Below are 18,589 nucleotides of genomic sequence, written 5' to 3'. Positions count from 1 at the left end.
GTTGTATGGAAACCACAGGTTATGAATAATTAATGTTCCTGGTAATGAGCAGCCGTGGACCTCATTATCAATACACAGGACACAGGTGCGTTTCTCAAAATGGCTTCCTTGTGTACAATAACACATGATGACATAGCTAAAGACACCTTGCGTTCATTAGTGTAACTGCATCTCCCAATGTCCACCATTTGTCCCATTTGCCAAACAGTCTGAATAATTAATGAATGCTTTTAGCTCTTAATGAGTTTCAGGGGGACTGTTTTAACTTGGGAGAATAGCTTTATAGACATAATCACTCCAGAGAGACCAAACATTTTCATATCATAATAAACCAATTTATATACTTTATCTTTGAGATTGAGATTATTTGCATCACAAAGACTTGAAGACAAATTAATATTTGAAACGTGTGCGTTGTATGCTTTATGCTGTATTGAGAATTTACCCTAAATCTAAATATATACCCAAATTTGTAAGCCTATTAACCTCACAATATGAAATGATTCGCATAAACAGGGTCTAAAAAGACAACATTTGTACCTTTGCATGGTTAAATAATACATTTTTATTCCTTCTCACAATGTGATACAATCACTGAGATAAAACTACACTAATCAGCAAATTCTGAAGCAACGCACTCTCCCCACATAAGAAAATTGTGTCCTCAAAACACAATCATGGATAATTATGACTATATTAATCATGGATACATTAACCGTAATGAGGACAAGTGGCGCAGAAAATGAACTGTTTTAATAACTGCGCAGTCCATTTGCTCCTTTAAATATTAATCAAATAAATAATGAGGAATTAAATACAATGAACGCCCAATCTGGGAAGTAATTGAGCATGAGGTAAAATTCCCCGTAGATTCCACTGGAGGGCAGCAAATCACGGTGCCTCACTGCTAGTCAACTCAGAACACCAAAGTTTCTTGACCCCAAATTGTGACAAAAATGTGGAAAAGCATCATTTTTCTCTACGTTTGTTGACTGATTGCAAGATCCCCCAAGATCATCGCACTTTAGTTCCCGCTGGCAGAATTTTTGTCGGAATGAACCAACAACACAACGATAAATAGTACGACTGCAATTAAAAATTGGACGTCCTCTTCAGTCCTCTCTCAAGTAAGCTTCGTTTACTTGGAGCTCGTCCACGTCCTCCAACGAGGCGGCGTATTCCGCCATCCTCTGAATCTCGTCCACTTTTGTCTCAGCCAGCTTCTTGTCCGCGCCCGCCGCCACTTGTCGGGCCTGGTCGGCGTGCGACTGCGCCAACTGGATGTTGGCTGTCATGTTAACGGACGCCTGCTCGGATCCTAAAAGCCACAGGAGGAAAACTTTTGTCTGGCACGGACCATTACACCCCCCCCCCCCAAAAAAAAATCTAATACTTTAAGCGTACTCACCAGACGCGTAAGCCACCTCCGCCGCTATTTTACACAAATTGATGGCTTTGATCCAGGTGGTCTCGAAGCGTTTACATTCATCCAGATGTTCGCTGACCTATCAGAGGAATATCATTTAAACGGAAACATTAGACATTTTATTTTTTACGCAGTCCAAATTATTTCTCGGCAATCCCCAATAAATTAAATTTGGGAGCCCTGGTCCAAACCCTAAGACTGACCTTAACCAACCCTGAATCAAAACTACTATAAGAACCCATAACCGCCCTAAAACCCTCAACCCAAAACTATTTTTTTAACTAGGTCTACAATGTCTTGTGTGTCTTGAATTTGATCCTAAAACAGAAAGTCGGCACTCATGATTTACTTTCTCAGACCGCACAAAATGATGCGGCGGGCCAGATTTGGCCCCCGGGCCGCCACTTTGACACCTGTGAACTAACCTAACCTAAGTCTGCACCATTTTTTTTTTACAAATCATATATGTACGCCTATGAAGACGATACATTAATAATAATTGAATTAACCTGTGCCTTCTGTTCAAAGATGGCCCGTTGAAGCGAGTCTTCCTCAGCTGTACTCAGTTTTCCCAACATAGTCAAATGACGTCTCTGAAGGGCGATTCTTGTGTGCACAGCCTGGAAAACAGACCAAAACATTTCATACATTTTAATTTTGATCATAAGAGATTGTTAATTGTTAATTGTTAATTGTGTGGTATCCCACCTTGGCGTAGGCTTCCAAGGCGTCCACCAGAGCGTAGGTACTTTGTGAAAGGAGTGTTCCGGTGCCATCCGCGACCAATAACGTTGCCCTTCTGATTAGGGCCTCGTGAGTCAGGTGCTCCGTTTGCTGCTAAGAAATATTTGAATTTTTACAATGAATGTTGGAGTTTCTGTAGCGGAATTGTGAGTAAAAGTTGAGTCAAATTTTTGGGCACATACCCGAATAGATGGGGAAGAACAAAGGTGGCTCAAGCTTAAAGGCACAGCACTCGTGTGTGCAGACTCTTTCCACTGCGCCAAATTCATGCTTGCTGTCTTTCTGGTGCTGAGGAGGACACCCGCACAACTGCCACTGGGGTGAAGAAATGAAAAATTGTTAGTTTTTCAAGAAAAAAGTACATTTTAATAAACGTTTCTTTAGAAAAAGTGAGGTTATCGCTCTCGTGGCTTTAATGTTAGTGCATTGGCTGCCATTGAGAGTGATAGACGTCCAATCCAATTGAAATGATTATGTCTTATTATAAGATATTATTTGACAATACTTGGCTGTAGAGTCTTAGAAATAGACAGTTGTAATAATCCAAAGTCATTCAGTTTAATGCCAGTGAGCTGGGATAGGTTTGTCCATAAGATGCCATCATTGCACTTTTCACCTCATCATCAGACATGGCTAAATTATGTATATACTTTTTGTATTTGTATGTATAAAAAAAATATGTTTTTGTTTTAAAAAAATCAAAAAAATCTTTTAAAAAAATGCTACTTAAATTATCCGTTTTTTGGCTAAAGACAGTTTGAACAGATCAAAAATACCTCCAAAATATGGCCTCCGATCCCATCAAGATATATGGGATCATTTTTAGAGGGCTGTTTTGTAAAATAAAAGATATTTTTAGGAGAAAATTGTACCTGAGCAGACGGCTGCACGCTGCTCCTCTCCTGCTCGAAAGGTCTCGTTGTGAGGCCAACAGTTTCCCAGCGGCCCGAACGGCACATGTGGAACACTGACGGACGCCTTGCATTCTAAACTTCAGTCTTTTAAAAGTACAATAAGAATCTGAATCAAAAAAATCCCTTTCAATTTGCTTCTCTAACACTCTATGGCTTGTATTTATACAGCCCTCAGAGCTGCGTCACATTGCGTAAAAGTCATCGATCTGTTGACTCTGCATGCAAATGTGCTTGCATGGCCTTATCTCCTAAAAAAAAGGCAATGTGCACGCAGTCTGCAGAGTCTGATGTACAAGATAAGTACGTGCATGCTACACGATCACATAATCTCGCGGTTGATCTTTGACGTGGTGAAGCAACGTCGTTGGTAATCCAACGTTCTTCCCGTTTGGCGCTTTTGTTCTGTGTCAGAATGTCATTAAATGTCAATTATTTCCAGATGACGTCGAAAAGATTATCAGCGCAGTCGACTATTTTGATAGCCGGTTTTTGTTGACCTAAAAATTCCGCTTTCTAATTAGAAATATTCATTTTTTTGCATTATGTAAGACTGGTGGCTAAAATCGGTACTGCAACTATAATTAACTAAAATATTGGTTATTGCTTCGCAGTCCGGCGGATGAGTGGTTAGCGCGTCGGCCTCACAGTGGGGGTCCTGGGTTCAAATCCAGGTCGGTCCACCTGTGCGGAGTTTGCATGTTTTCCCCTGGCCTCCGTGGGTTTTCTCCGGGTACTCCAGTTTCCTCCTACATAGGCTTATTGGATGCACTAAATTGCCCCTAGGTATTAGTGCGAGCATGGATGGTTTTTTTGTCTCCTTCTGCCCTGCGATTGGCTGGCCACAAATTCAGGGTGTCCCCCGCCAGGTGCCCAAAGTCAGCTGGGATAGGCTCCAGCACCCCCCGCGACCTTAGTGAGGATAAAGCGGTTCAAAAAATGAAATGGACAAAAAACCTGTGGGATCTTCCAAACAGGTGTTTGATGAACGTTGCTCATAAATAATATTAATATTCATGATTTTTTGCCCATAAAAATAACATTTATCAGTCGGGACGTTAAAAATTATTTCTTTCGAGTGTATTATTCCAATTGGAGCGGTATCATCATGAAATTTGGGATTCAAATGTGTTCTGAGTTAGATAATAATGCATTACTTTGACTATTTGACAATCCTGGCAAAGCAGACAGCTGTTTGGAAATGACTTCGGGGCATCCGCCAAGTATTTGCACACAAAGTTTGTTTTGGACGGCGGGCCGCTAGGCCTTGTCCAGCTGTGACGCAGAGCCTGCGCAAACAAAAAGCGGCCCGTAAGCCCCCAGCGCCCATCCCGTCCCGTCCAGTACCGTCCCCAGCCCACCGCCACCTCCAGAGTCCAAGCGTTTGACAAACAATGGGCCAAGTCAAGGTTGCACAACAACCGTGGTCCGCCGTGACGTGAGCGATAAGCTCGTCCGCTAATTGCTAACCGAGGCCTGTTGAAAACAGAAAAATATCATAACCTTGCAACACAGGTACAGATAAAACGTTTCCCTTCGTACATGTGATAAACATGAATCCTTTTGTTTCTGGTCAAAACAAGACTGGAATTTGAATTGGTGTCTTGAGCGAGTCAAATTGTTACGTATAGTGCAATAAAACTTGGCGGAATTAGGTTTGCCATCTGTGTGAATCACTATATACTGAAGAGTTAAACATTTTAAACTATTAAGTCTCGTAACAACATTTGGATCAGCCTAAGGCACATGTGTCAAAGTGGCGGCCCGGGGGCCAAATCTGGCCCGCCACATCATTTTGTGCGGCCCGGGAAAGTAAATCATGAGTGCCGACTTTCTGTTTTAGGATCAAATTCAAATGAAGAGTAGAGTATAGATGTATATTAAATTTCCTGATTTTCCCCCTTTTAAATCAATAATTGTAATTTTTTAATCCATTTTTTCTGTGTTTTTAGTTCAAAAATCATTTTGTAAAATCTAAAAATATATTTTAAAAAAAAGTTAAAATAAACATTGTCTTAGATCTATAAAAAACGGAATATTCAGGGCTTTTAATCCAGTTATTTTAATCCATTTATTAAAAAAATATCTAAATATTATATCTAAAATGGTCTGGCCCACATGAAATCGAGTTGACGCTAACGCGGCCCGCAAACCAACCCGAGTCTGACACCCCTGGCCTAAGGTCATCGTCCAAAAGTTGTCCAATCTTGCTTAAAGCGGTTTAAGCCAAGTTTTCATGAAATTGTGTCAGTTAAACATCAACCCACTGCACACAGACATACAAACACACATACACACACATTTAAATCAAAGAGAGATGGCAATTAAATTGATGGAAAATTCCATCGTTAGAATTGGGTCATGCCGTCATTGGAATTGACACGATAATGATTAATTATCTCATAATATGACGATACAAGAATTAGCCAGAAATGTATTGAACAATATTCACTAATCTAATAGCAATAACCATTTACCAATTTAATTAATCCTATTTTCCCATTCTGTCAACAAGTCCAAGCTAGCGCAGGACGAGAACGCCATTCTGGTTGTGACATCACAACCAGAATTGCTGAAGGCTGGGTGGTTGCCAGGGCAACCAAACAAACACCCCCACAGGAGAGTTGTTGCCAAACATGACAGACATTTCACCCAACTGTTTTTCCTATGGAATAAGTTAAACTTTATTGATCATATAAGATTGTTCCATGTTTTAATCCAGTTAATATTCAAGTTGGTTATCGTGGTGTGTGTATATAACTGCTTGTGTTGGTTCAAAATGGCCATATGGCACTTTTATTTATAACCTGTGGGATTATCGGTAGATGTGGGGCACCTATCATGTACTGATGCTACAGTATTAATATTAGCTACTACTGTAGTACTTATTTAAAAGGCGAATCCTCTTAATTATAAACCGTAACGCAGTGTTAAATAAATGACGCGTGCTGCCGTCTGCTGGTATAAGCACGAAAGTGCAGTGTAGACTGGAATTGGTGACCAGGCAATCGCATTAATTTTCAATTTCAATCTAAAATTAAACCAAATGAACGTTATGGGCTCTAAAAGCAACCCGCACACATCAAATGAATGAAGCAAATTTGCGCTGATCGATGTCAAGTCTTGACTACACTTCCCATAATGCATCAGTAGGCGGCAGCGAAGGCGGGACTGAAGTTGGACTGAAGAATAGGCGCGGAGTCGTGCGTATGTGCGTCTACTTCAATGTATTGCGCCTTTAAAACTTTTTATTAAGTCTCTGCGGCGTGCTTTAAGTATGTCTACGGAAGTCGGAACTCACTCGTCGACCACTTTTGCCCGGCATTTTGTTCGAGAGGCGTCATGAACAGCCGAAGGCATGTTCCCATCAAAGCCGGTGCCATGAGGAAGAAAGGTCAGTGTTGTTGTTAGCTTCCTAGCTTGCTAACTTGTCAACTAGCTGTCAGTCGCTCAGGTGCTTCACACGTCATATTTTGGCTTCAAATACTGCAATTCGGACATGCTTTTGTGTTGTCAGAACGATACTAACACTTGAAAGAGCAACCGTTTGTGCTTCAGAATGATAACCTTTTACCCAAAACCAACAAATTACGAATAGCATTTTCTTATGATGTAAAGGCGCTGTTTGGTTCTATTATGTTATTCAATGTGTGTTATTGCCTATTGTAGTTTGTATTACATCACAAGCATATTGTTCTATCAAAAACTTCACTTTTTTCACTCCAAAGGTGAAACAGGAGTTTTGTAGCTGTGGGTTAGTTTTGGGACGCGGCTGCGTAATTAGTGCGTGCATGGCAGGCTGTTTAAACATTACCAATTGCCCCTATCTATCTATGATTGGTTGTCCGTTTCCTCCTGTCCTGCCATTGGCTGGCAACCAATTCGTGCCCAAAGTCAGCTGGGATTGGCTCTGGCATTTTCCAGCAACCATTTTTTAAAACATAAATATACACACAATGACTTGTATTCTAACCCACATTCAAGAAAGTCCACTGGATGCAATTGTAACACAGAAAAACTGGACATATTTTATACTGTAGTAATTAATTGCTCGACTGTAGCTGCACTTTTTCTTCAAATATTGCAAGGAAAACGGTGTTCAATCATTTTTGTCTTTGCAGCCCCGTGCGACGTGACGGCATCCACCAGCCTTCCGCCCCTGGTTGAAGGTGAGCTACGGTGCTACCTGCGCGTGACCGTTAGCTGTTTGCTGTGGAGCGTGGCCAGGCCCCCGCCGGTGACGTCAGTGCGTCTGCGTTGGTGGGGGGAGTCGTCGGATGGCACGCACTTCAACCCCCGGAATAGCGCGCTGCCCTCGCAGAAGAGCGTCAGGACCACGGCACGCTTCCCCGTGCGCTGCGGACCCAAGCAGTTCACTGCCTACCTGGCAGGTACCGTATTTGAAAATTGTGAATCAGGGGGCCGCTTATACGTGAGAAATTGTAAAATTCAACAATTTTAAGGTAATTTTAAGGGTGTGGCTTATGCCAGTAAAACGGTAACTCAAATGATGGGCTTGAATGATAAAGGGTGCCACGTTTTAATATTTCAACAGATATGGGAAACTTGGTGCTCGAGGTTTTGAGAAAGCAGGGTCACCTGCCCATTGCTAGAGTGCAGGTGAAGGAAATTTCCCGCCTCTCCCAATCGCAGCCCATCACTGGATTTCACACACTGATGTCGCCAACGTCGAAAAAGCTCGGGGAAGTGGAGGTGAGACAGTTTTTTTTAAATACAAAAGAAAGATCCAAGGCATGGGAAGGCCCAGGTTATTATATATAGGTAGATAAATACTTTTTAGTTGGACAGAAATTTTAATACACTTTATTTATTTATTGGGGAAATACCAGACACAACAAACAAGAAGTAGTGCCAGCATCTTGAGAGCTTTTTTAAATGGAATTTAAGTTGTATTTAGTTAAAGGAAAGCCATTCTTCCTGTTAAAAAGTCACATTTTTTTATCTCAATCCATCTGTCCACGTTGTTTTTGAAGGTCTCTCTTCACTTGGAGCCTCTGGCTGGAGCGTTCGACAATTGCAATTCTCCCGTTCTTACCACTTACATCGGCAGCAACGTTCCACACTTACCTTCGCTGACCCTTTTTGACGAGTCTTCTCTTCCGAACACCAGCAAATCAAACGAGGACGGCAATGGCAACAACAGACGGTGTCTGAAGCACCTTTTAATGCGCTTTAAACTGAGAAAATGTATGCTAATGCACATTTCTGTTTTCAGAGATCAAATCATAGATGCAGACGAATCGGTGGAGACCAGAAACTTGCAAGCTAATTGTCAAATGGCTGTGGACCAGCCGAAAAATGACATCGTCTCAGGTCTTTCACAATACTTAAAAAAAAATGTACAAGAACAAAAATAACATTTTGTTTGTTTGCCAAGAAGAGTAAAACATTTCGTTGAGGGGGAAAAAAGGAGGGAATCATTTTTCTAAACATACACTTTTGCATTTTTACTTTCTTTGAAAAATGAACACTATGTTCCGGAAAAATTAAAACACCTAAGAAAAGACCACCTTTTGTATGCTTGGTAGCATAGCATACAGCTAATACATCCCATTGACTTTGCCTCAGCTTGTGAAGAGTGCGGCAACAAACTCCGAGATGCTACGGTCGCCTCGCCGCGGGAAAGCGACAAGACCCCCGCCCCGGTTCTCACATATCTTCATCTTCCCACTACGTGAGTGTAGTATAAACAAATGCTTAAGGGACATACCATATTTTCTCGCATATTCGCCGTATTTGTCGCCAAAAAAAATGATGACTGAATCCAGGGTATGGCTTATATGCGCACAAGGGTGCGGCTAATATGCGAGAGAATACGGTAACCAAACTCATCGTCTACTCCTGTGTCTTCAGGCCTTCAGAAATTATCCTTGAAAACATACCGGTTGCCGACAAGCAGTCCGACAGCGCCGTTGTCGGTTGCTCTTCCGACATGGATCTTCGAGCTGTGGAGCTCCTCCTCGGCAGGTACATGCGCTCCCCTGGGTGATGGTAATCTTTTTCGTCGCATCTTTTTTTTGTGTCTGTCCTTAGGACCAAGACGTCCCTGCCGACACTGTGGCAGGGTGAGGAGCATTTCCCCAGGTCTCCGTCCAGTCACGGCAGCCTGAGTGTGGACAGCGAACTCGGCGACCCGCAGTACGACGACAGCTTGCTAGAAAAGCTCTTCTACAAAACCACCGTCTGTATTTTTATCGTATACAGTAATCCCTCGAATATTGTGGTTAATGTAGACCAGACACGGCCGCGCTAATCTAAAAAAATTTTTTTTTCTAAATAATGAATAGTGGAAAAAAAATCAAAGTAGTGAATCTGCGATAAGTGAACCCGTGATAATCGGGGGATTACTGTATGTCAAAAAAACATTCAAGTTGCCGCTTCTGTCTTTGCTGAAATGTTTTGGGTTATCAGACGTCAGATTCGAGACCAGAGAAAGGGGCAGGCGACGGTCCAAGGGAGATGAAAACTTCATCTCAAAGTGAGAAACTGTTAAAACAGTCTGCTTCCACATGGAGTGAAAAGTAAGCTTGCTTCGTATTTCTCGAGATGATGAATTGGGATGCTGTCTTATCTACGTTGAATATATTCTGCCTGCGGTCTGTGGTCACCGAAGTGTTTGATTTGGTGAATCACGATGCCTTTGAGATGGTTCTCTCCATTCACGTGGTTGCAATTTGGTCTAGTCCTGTTTTAGAGCTTCAAGGTGACCCAGTCGATATCGCCGTTCCCCTGAATGAGGAGCAGATGACATTTCTGAGTTTCATGAGATCAGCCAAAGTCACTGTGGACTCCATGAGCGTGCCTGGGAAGGCCCAGAGCAAATCTCCCTCCCCGTTACGCAAAAAGAAAACGTGAGAGAATGCTTATTCAAAATTTAAATTAAAAAATGCTGTCATAACTGACCCCTTCTCATTGGCAGCACATATTTGGTCAAGTATGCCTTCCCCAAGACTTCCTCCTCCAATCCACCTGAGCGAAACATTGCACCCAGCGCGGATGTGACCCGAGCTGTTTCCAGTAATGTCGCAGGAGGAGGTATTGTGTATTTTTAAGTCAGTGTCTGCCATTGACGGCGATAAACGTCCAATCCTTTTTTTACCGGGAAAGCTGCCAGCCATCATTCGCACAATTTGGGCCCTGTATTTACTGTCCTGTTGCTTATATTCTTTTTTCTGTTTTCAAGTGGTCAGCTTCCACCAGCTCTCCGTATTTCCCGTCCAATTCAGCAAAACGACGGTCAACACGTGGTGGGAAACGGAACTCCTTTTCCGCGTTTTCGCTCGAAAGCACGACCAAAACAAGGCCAGTGTTATCACAATAGATTAATGATAGCATTTGGCAAGGCCCTCATCGTGGCCAGAGAACAGCACCGAGCTAATTTGTTGTTGTTTTGCTGGCAGGCTGTTCAAATCGGAGAAGCCGCTTACCCGCTGCGACGTCTGATGCAGAGCCAGCAGCTCAGCGAGTCCGTCACGTTGCCCGTGCATGCCGTGGAAGGCGCAAAAAAGGAACTTTGTCTTCTCAGGGTAAATGTGTGGAGTTGCAATTGTATTTTCTCATTTTGTTGTTTCCGATCCGTTTAAACAAGAATACGTAGGTAGTCATATTTTCAAGAAGCTTTGTAGATTTTTTTCAATTGTAGACTTATTAAGATTGCACTTTTAGGTTATTTATTACAGCTCTAGTTCTATCGAACAAAAATTATAATTTTACAAACAAAGTCCTATTTTTGAGGGGAAAAATATGTTTTTATGTTCAGGTCAAACAGTGGAAAGGAAGGATGTCAAGAAATGAAATATTTGATTAATTTGTATGGTGTTTTAGAAACTGATTTTTTTTTCCCGGAAAATGAAATTTTGATTTATTAAGAGAAAAAAAAACTTTATTTGAGGCGACTTAATTGAGTAAAACATCCTTTTCAAGAAATTTGGGTTGAAAACCAGAAAAACAAATGTTTCACTTTTCGAATAATGAAAAATCCAATTTTGAATTCCTAGGTGCTGCTCCAACTTTGTGCCAACCACAGTGCCTCCGTAGCCCCTGAAAAAAGAGACATGCCGTCATCAGGCGTCAACCGCAACCCTCAGTGCGAGCCCCGCTCAGCATCCCAATTTGAGGTTGTCGGCCCTCGCGCTTCAGAAGATATTACACCAAACGTTCCTCTCGGACTTTCCACGGTCGGCCCGCATCCGACGCTTGGCACGCCGCCGAACCCGTCTCGACGTGTGACGCTGGAGGAGCCGGAGGTCCTGTTGCACACGTTGCTCATGGTGCCGGACGGCAAGAAGTTTGACGGCGGCCCGGCGCAATCCGTCAACGTCTACTTGAATTGTAAGCTGTTCTGGTGCGACGAGGTGGCGAGGTCTGTCGTCAGTTGGGGCCGCGCCAATCCCTCGTTTAACTTTGTCCAGGTAGGACGTGACTTGATTGGCTGGGAAATTTCACTTTAGGCGGACTGTTATCGTTTTATCTTTTTTTGCCCCCACTATAGGTCACTCCCGTGGCTTTAACTCCAAATTTACTGGAACGAATGAGGAACAACTTGATGGTGATCGAAGTGTGGCAGAAGACAAGCGGCTCCGGTCATGAGAAACTTCTTGGCCTGGTAAAACTCCCGCTGCACCAATTCTACATGTCCTTCAGGCAAGTGGCTATCGTCCATAGCGGTAGACGTCTATCTCATTTGAAGTGGGAGAATGATGTCGCTGAAACGAGCCCAGGTGCGTTTTTGTCTCTTCTCACGCTGCTCACCTTCCGTCACAGGGACCCCCAAATCGCCCACCTCCTCCTCCAGGCGCAGTATCCCGTCTTAGGGGTGGACTGCTACATGCCGGTGGTGGACGTCTTCTCTGGCGGCTGCAGGGGAAGCCTGAGAGTCACGCTGGCCATGGGCCTCTGCGAGCAGGTGCTGGCCTTGCAGCGCGCCAGAGACAACGATGGCCATTCGCCGAGCCGCCCTTCCATCAGACTGCTTCATCTGCCTGACCGCCGGCCCGTCGCCCCCACCAAGGTTCTTGCCGCTTTTAATCATATTTACGGTTTCCAGAAATCATTATGTTCAGAGTCAAAGAGGAGATGTCATTTTAACGTTGCTTTTTTCCCCCACCGTCAGGTCACGGCTTCGCCAGCTCAAGCGATGACCGAGCACGTGTTCACCATCCAGGTGGAAAAGGTGTCGGGCCTGACCCCCCTGCAATCTACAGTCTGGGGCGAGGCCGACTGCTATATCCAGTACGCTTTCCCCTGTCAAGAAGGCGCCGATGTGGACACCGCCCTGGACGGATACAGTAACACCGACCTGAAGTCTTTTCGGACCACCACCACTTTGTGCGTTCCTGACCCGTGGTTCGGACACACGGAGACCCACGCACTCTTGGCGCCCGAGGGAGTTCCTGTTCAGAAGCTCTTACTCAGCTCGCTTTCCTGCCAAGGTCTCAGCAGTGGCGGCGGTGTGAACTTTGAAGTTTGGTGCAGGTTTGTACGGCATTGAAACGACGCTCCAATTTTGGGCGAATTTTCATTTTTGAATTAAAGTGGATTGGGAAGATGAATACTGTAGGATTTTCTTTCTTCTCTGCAGGTATTATTATCCGAATGTCCGAGACCAGCTGCTGGCCCATGGGATTCTGCCTTTGTCCAAGCTTTGTGCCATGGTTACCATGCAAGGACGCCATCTTGACGATGCCCAAATGTTTTCACTACCTTTGCTCACCAAAACGGACGGCCTGCCAGCACGCCAGCCTCATTCTTCTGGTTCGCAATCTCAACTCATTATAACTCATAAACACAGGAATATATGAATTGAATTGAATCAAAAAAAATTGGGGGGATGCACAACTTCATGTATGGCAGTAAATGAGGTACAGTATTTTCTCGTATATTAGCCGCCTCCATGTATAAGCCGCACCCTTAAAATTGCCTTCAAATCAAATACAGCGTATATACGAGACAATACGATAAATATAGCGTGTCTTAACTCCCCTTTAGTGGTGATTTATTTTAATTTGAACTTATTGTCAGGCCTTCTCGACGTGTGCATCCGGTACAAATGCCGTCCGATGAGAGTGGACGCGCTGACCGGCAGAGGAGACGCTTCCTCCTCAGTGACTCTCGTAGTTCAAGTACACCGAGGGTCCGGTTTGCAGGCAGCGGCCAGGTAAGCCCCCCTGTCATCCCACAGAATGCTCTCCCAACGGCTAACTCCGAATCGTAAACCTCCAGAGTCGTTGCCCAGCAAGACGAAAGGTTCGACTACTTTGCCACCGTGGGAGTCAACTCTTACGTGAGCGTCCACTTGTCTCTGTTGCCCAACGACGAGCCGTCGTGCACCCGCGCGGCGGCGAGGACTTTCTGGCCGGAGTTTGACCACCGTGCCGAGATGCGCTGCGATGTAATGGTCCACAAAAGCGGCGGCGAAAGCTGCAGTCTGGCCGAGCAGCTGGCGGAAGCTTGTGCCGTTTTCACCGTTTGGAACAAAGACAGCCGTAAAGGTTTAGCATCACCTAAAGTCTTTTTATTCTCTTCTCAGCTGCTGAAATCCGGAATTATTTCATTTTTTTCTTTCTAGGTATTAATGCCACACCTCCAGATGTGATGTTGGGCACAGTGAAAATACCCTTAATCGAACTGCTCCACAAAACAACAGGCGAGTGACCCTGCTTTTCGAGATGCACTGAAAATTTAGTGGCTGAGTATTTTCGGCTGAAGCGGGATTAAAAAATGCGCTTCCTTTTTTGCTATGTTTTTATTACATGTTCCTTTCACAACTTTAACTTCCCGCCGGTAGTTATAAACAGGGGTGACCCTCCTTTGCAATTTTTCAATTTTCGCGGCCATGTTTGGTCTACATTAACCGTGATAGTCGAGGGATTACTGTACATTAATTAAGAGTCTCAAAGAATAGAGTGATGATCCTCATTTTGTGTGTGCCACACGTTTAGGAATTTCTGGCTGGTACGGCATCTCCGCCCCTTGCGAATCTCCACAACGACAGCACACGTTGGTCGGGGGCCTGGAGATCTCAGTCGGCTTCGCGCACCACTCTGAACGGAAGCGGGTCATTCAGGCCGCTCAAAATTTGGGCTGGGATATGACGCAGGCTCAGGTAGACGGTGATGACCAAGGCGCCTGGGAGTTGAGCAGCAGGAAGTTATCCATCACCTTCTCCATGCCCAGAGCGTGGTTGCCCCTTCACTGCCTCTTCCTGCCGGGTCACGATTCTCTAGAGCGCTCCACTTACTGCTACCTCCGTTACAAATTCTACGAGCACGATGCCTTTTGCTCGCTCATGAAGCACCCGTGCTTGGGGGAGGGCCACCTGGCCACCGTGACGTTCCAGGGCAGCCGCACCTTGGAGCTGAACAGCTCCCAGCCGCTCTTGTGGTACCTTCGAGAGGAGAAGCTGGAGGTCCAGGTGTGGGTGGCTTTCCAGAAGGACAAAAGCCAGAAGCCACGGGACACGGACCGACTGCTGGGTTCCGCCTTCGTCGATCTGTCCTCGCTCGCTAAAGCTCACCAGCCGAAGTTAACCATCAGCGGTAGGAAATAATCCAATCCTAATTTCCATTTTTCATGACGGTCAATCCGTTTATTAGTGTTAGCAGTTCTTTCCAGGGCTGCATTTCTGTTCATCGCAACGCCTATCTTGTTTGTCAGGAGTGTATCCACTTTTCCGACGCTCGGCGGCAGACCTGCAGGGGGCCGCCCTGCGGGTTCACATCAGCCTGACCTCCGGTTCAATTCCCACCGTTGAAGAGGACCCGGCGGGCTTTGACAGCCAGGACGAGACCGTAGTGGAGGGGCCGATACGGCTCTCGCCGCCATCCTCCCCGCCACAAATCACACCAAGTCAAACCACTCAAGATGACGTAATATCGCAGCCCATTGAAATGAGTGAGGATGAATCCTTCCCAGCGACGGTTATCGTGCACCGAGCCAAGAACCTCAATCTCGATCTAAACGGTCAGTGCTTAATCTATTATGAACCCTGCCCAGTGGTCATTTCAACACTATATTTACATACATTTAGGCTAAATGTATGTATTTAATTCCTACGTTTGTCTTTAGCTTTTTTCCAAATAATTCAAGAACGTCTTAAGACATTATTTTCAAACCTACAGGCTCTTTTACTTTAAGTGACTCGCCCCATTTTTTTGCCAGGTACCACGGCGTCTGACAGAAGCATGGGGCCGGCTGTCTGTTTTGTCTCGTACGTTGCTGCCGACACTGCAGATCCCATCACTACGCCCGTGGTGGCGGACACCAACTGCCCCCTATGGGACCACCAGCGTGAATGCAGGTGAGCCTCGTTTCCCCACACATCGTGCAAAAAAACCTCAACCGTAGTTGAGGAATTTCTACATTTTACTCCCCAGGCTTTCCAAGCAGCTCCTACTCGACCCCCAGCAAAGCCTGGTCTTCAAAGTCCTCCACAAAAGCGCCGCAGAAGCAGAGCAGGTGGTTGGCTTCACCTCGGTAGACTTGTCCCCGTTGCTTTGCGGGCTGCAGTCGCTGTGCGGCTGGTACAACATCGTCGACTTCAGCGGGCACTGTAGAGGCCAGCTCAAATTGGCCGTCACACCCCTAAAATGGGTGCAGGACCTACGCGGGCACAGAAAAGTCACCGTGGACAAGGAGGTAAGATAATACTTCTGCTGCCTAATATTCACAGAGCATGTAATGCGATAGTCCCGGAAGAAGAAAATTCAGATTAAAATCAACTAAAAGACTTCCAATGCATTTTGATTGAGAGCCAGCAGTAAATAATCCCTGCCAACGCCTCCCAGTCAAAATGGATTGGACCTCTATTGCTGCCAATGAGTTTAAAATGTGTGTTTTCTTCACAGCCCTTGTCCCAAGTGGAAACTCGCAGCTACCAGACTACCGCTACTTACAGCACCTTCCCTTCTCACATCAGTAGATTCCCTGAGCAGCATATCTCTTCACCTGACCATAGGTAGACCCTCATTCCCAAAATGTGTGTACCTTCACACAATGATTTTTTTATTAGATTATATTTATGAACCACTCTTGCAATTTCAATTGACTTTTTGGCATCTTTTGACTAGTCTGGTGCCCAGTGAGAGCGAACGCCACCACGAGCACATGCAAAAGGTGCGTCTTCATCATCAAAGCCTCCAGGAGCAAGCCGCTCCCCACTCATCCTGCGACAGCATCAGCGAAGTCAACCCCTCTGGCTCGTTCCTCTTCACTACCATCAGGTATAGATAGACTACCGCAGGGGTAGGGAACCTGTGGCTCTATTGATGGGCGCATGTGGCTACCCTGTAAGCTAAAACATACCTCTAGAATCCTTTTTTTCCCCATTAGACTCCCTTTTGAAAGCATACTCTCAATGATACTCATTGAATTAGCAACAGCGTAACAAAACAATAGATTTCTGTGTTGTAATGACAAAAAATAAAAGGACATTTTCATATATTTTGACTTGTATGTTTTGAGTATGGCTCTCAAAGAATGAAATGTTTTAAATATATGAATTGTTTCTGGTTCTCTCTGTATACTATTTTCCCGACCGCTGGCCTAGCGACATTCAATTCTCCCTCGTGTTCTCACCCAAGAAGAGACGTGACTTAAAATCGAGTTTTTTAACCTACAGGAAAATTATGAGCGATCAGGATAACATCCAGAGATACTTCAGCAGCAAGCTTGCGTCGCCCGCCTTCTCCCCTGTTTTGCAACATGACGAGCAGACGCAGGCGGAGGGCAACACGCGCCAGCTCCTCGTCCCGTCCGGACATTTTCAAGGCGATGTCCACAGTGGTGAGCCTTGGCACTCTGGCTTCCCTTCATGTTCAATGTGATGACTTTAAAGCCCCCTTTTTATTATTTGTAATGATTTTCAATACAAGGCATTTCCTCCATCCAGACAAAGAGAACCACACCGACATGCTGATACCCTCATCTTGTCCCCGATCACCTGTTCCATCATCTCAGTCGGCGGAAGAAGAGGATGGCGGGCACGGGGAGGAGGATGAAGTCGAGGATGGGGAATGCAAATCGAATTTTAGCAGTGAAGAAGAGGAGGAAGATTACGAGGAAGTGGTGTTGGAGCCGAGACATTTGAACGAATTTACGTTTTCCTCCGATAAGACCACTCCATCGAATAGCATCCTGTCAGAACAAGGCGAGAGTCAGACGAAATCCGGCAAGAAACAGGACGTCGTCGTGCAATGCCGGCGAGCCGACAGCTTGGAGGAGCTTTCCGTGGATTTCGGAGAAGCTTCAAGTTCTCCGAGTAACGACGACGGCGCGTCAGCAGTGGGCAGTGAGTCACGGTCTACATTTGACAACCTAGTGTATCCTTTACTGGCTCGTCTCAATAAGCGCATAACTGGATATTAGAAAGGCACAGTTTGCTTAGTTTATTTTTGTACTTTGCCATCATGTGAATTTTGTTTATTTAACTCTTTGCCCCGAAAGCTCTCTTCCCAACTTTTTCCTGCCCTCACATCAACTTGAGGCTTCTCTGAAAGCGGTACGCTTGGCACCTTTACTTTCCAGTTCGTCCAGTGACGTGGTGAGTAGTCTTGCTTTTTTTGCCAGTTGATTTGGCGGCATTTATGCATGATTTTCTGTTGATTAAAATAAAACTGGGATTTCACCACACTACTGCAAAGGAATACAAAACACAGCTTGTATAATTTAGCACCTTCTTTGTAGATCAGGACCTAGAAGAGCAGACATCAGTCAAGAGCTAGGTGGCGTTCCGACATCTTTGATTCTAATCATCACGCAAACACCATCTGTCCACATTCCATTTAACAGACCTCTTTCCCATACAAGACGAGTCATACTAATCATTGCGCAAACACCACCTGTCCACATACCATCGTACCGGTCGACTGACAAAACGAACGCTGGCTGCCAGATAAAAGGGCAGCACGCGCGTATGAAGTCTCATGTTTTCAATCGTATATAACTGTGAATTTCAAATAAATTTGTTGGAAGCTAACCTATGCATTTATGCTTTGATTGTGTCCCGTGAATAGTAGTGTGACTAGGGCTAGGGTTTTCCCAGCTTTCTGTTCTTGATTTTCTTTTCTTTGTCCTTCAATATCTCTTGCCAGGAGGGCGGCCTTCCCCCGCTTGACATTCCTCACAAGGGTCCTCGGCGCTGTCCCTCCATGTCGCCCACCTCCAAGAGGAGAGAGACTGAAAGATTTGCCCGAATCTGCGCCACTCACTTAGATGACGACGATTAGCTCGTGTGATAGTGTTTTTAATGTATAGAAATGTGGAAGGAAAAAAAACTACAGTAAGTGTCACACTGATGTATTTTTTTAAATAAATATTTGCTGTCCATTCTGTGTGCTTGCTGGAGTCAAATACTTGCGCAGGTGACGTGACTCTTTTGTGTCAGTTGTGTTCGCATGACCGGCTACATGAGTGTGCGCACGACAGACGGAGTAACCGGTTGCCTTTGCCGGTCTTTTTTTTTTTTAATAGCAGTACTAAAGTTGGCAGC

General features: G+C 44.9%; 2 protein-coding genes across 4 annotated transcripts; one reads left to right on the top strand and one right to left on the bottom strand.

The window, feature by feature from the left end:
- Positions 1–541: 541 nt before the first annotated feature.
- LOC144083719 (diablo IAP-binding mitochondrial protein-like) lies at positions 542–3,220 on the bottom strand. 2 transcript variants are annotated; one of them, XM_077611749.1, is made up of 6 exons: positions 3,043–3,220; positions 2,353–2,485; positions 2,135–2,263; positions 1,936–2,046; positions 1,409–1,505; positions 542–1,318 (listed from the first exon to the last, which is right to left on the bottom strand). In XM_077611749.1, exons 1-6 carry the CDS (start codon positions 3,153–3,155, stop codon positions 1,113–1,115), a joined length of 789 nt encoding a protein of 262 aa, XP_077467875.1. In that variant the 5' UTR covers positions 3,156–3,220; the 3' UTR covers positions 542–1,112. The 2 variants fall into 2 exon arrangements, with proteins under 2 accessions (XP_077467875.1, XP_077467877.1); XM_077611751.1 differs by having other exon boundaries at positions 2,135–2,260.
- A 3,005-nt stretch (positions 3,221–6,225) lies between these two features.
- On the top strand, positions 6,226–18,429 carry c2cd3 (C2 domain containing 3 centriole elongation regulator). Of its 2 annotated transcripts, XM_077611379.1 has the most exons (31): positions 6,235–6,475; positions 7,203–7,472; positions 7,637–7,794; positions 8,076–8,248; positions 8,318–8,415; positions 8,671–8,776; positions 8,956–9,069; positions 9,136–9,283; positions 9,514–9,623; positions 9,786–9,953; positions 10,022–10,137; positions 10,286–10,404; positions 10,503–10,628; positions 11,100–11,513; positions 11,594–11,745; positions 11,866–12,112; positions 12,215–12,576; positions 12,683–12,855; positions 13,123–13,258; positions 13,324–13,592; positions 13,670–13,747; positions 14,043–14,639; positions 14,758–15,063; positions 15,262–15,400; positions 15,477–15,738; positions 15,948–16,057; positions 16,170–16,322; positions 16,721–16,884; positions 16,991–17,420; positions 17,545–17,641; positions 18,192–18,429. In XM_077611379.1, the coding sequence occupies exons 1-31, from the start codon at positions 6,424–6,426 to the stop codon at positions 18,324–18,326; spliced, it is 5,982 nt and encodes a 1,993-aa protein (XP_077467505.1). In that variant the 5' UTR covers positions 6,235–6,423; the 3' UTR covers positions 18,327–18,429. The 2 variants fall into 2 exon arrangements, with proteins under 2 accessions (XP_077467506.1, XP_077467505.1); XM_077611380.1 differs by lacking the exons at positions 16,721–16,884; positions 16,991–17,420; positions 17,545–17,641; positions 18,192–18,429 and having other exon boundaries at positions 6,226–6,475; positions 15,948–16,078; positions 16,170–16,317.
- The last annotated feature ends 160 nt before the right edge of the window (positions 18,430–18,589 follow it).

Source organism: Stigmatopora argus, chromosome 10 (assembly GCF_051989625.1).
Source record: "Stigmatopora argus isolate UIUO_Sarg chromosome 10, RoL_Sarg_1.0, whole genome shotgun sequence".
Taxonomy (NCBI): domain Eukaryota; kingdom Metazoa; phylum Chordata; class Actinopteri; order Syngnathiformes; family Syngnathidae; genus Stigmatopora; species Stigmatopora argus.
Note: the sequence above shows the minus strand (reverse complement) of the source record. Positions and strands in the feature narration are given on the sequence as shown.

Excerpts from the sequence above, each read along its gene's own strand:
- LOC144083719 (XM_077611749.1), bottom strand. The coding sequence starts at position 3,155 with ATGCAAGGCGTCCGTCAGTGTTCCACATGTGCCGTTCGGGCCGCTGGG. Across the intron at positions 2,486-3,042 it reads GCGTGCAGCCGTCTGCTCAG|TGGCAGTTGTGCGGGTGTCC; the intron begins GTACAATTTTCT and ends TCTTCACCCCAG. Across the intron at positions 1,506-1,935 it reads TCTTTGAACAGAAGGCACAG|GTCAGCGAACATCTGGATGA; the intron begins GTTAATTCAATT and ends TTCCTCTGATAG.
- c2cd3 (XM_077611379.1), top strand. The coding sequence starts at position 6,424 with ATGAACAGCCGAAGGCATGTTCCCATCAAAGCCGGTGCCATGAGGAAG. Across the intron at positions 8,777-8,955 it reads TATCTTCATCTTCCCACTAC|GCCTTCAGAAATTATCCTTG; the intron begins GTGAGTGTAGTA and ends CTGTGTCTTCAG. Across the intron at positions 15,064-15,261 it reads CCTCAATCTCGATCTAAACG|GTACCACGGCGTCTGACAGA; the intron begins GTCAGTGCTTAA and ends TTTTTTTGCCAG.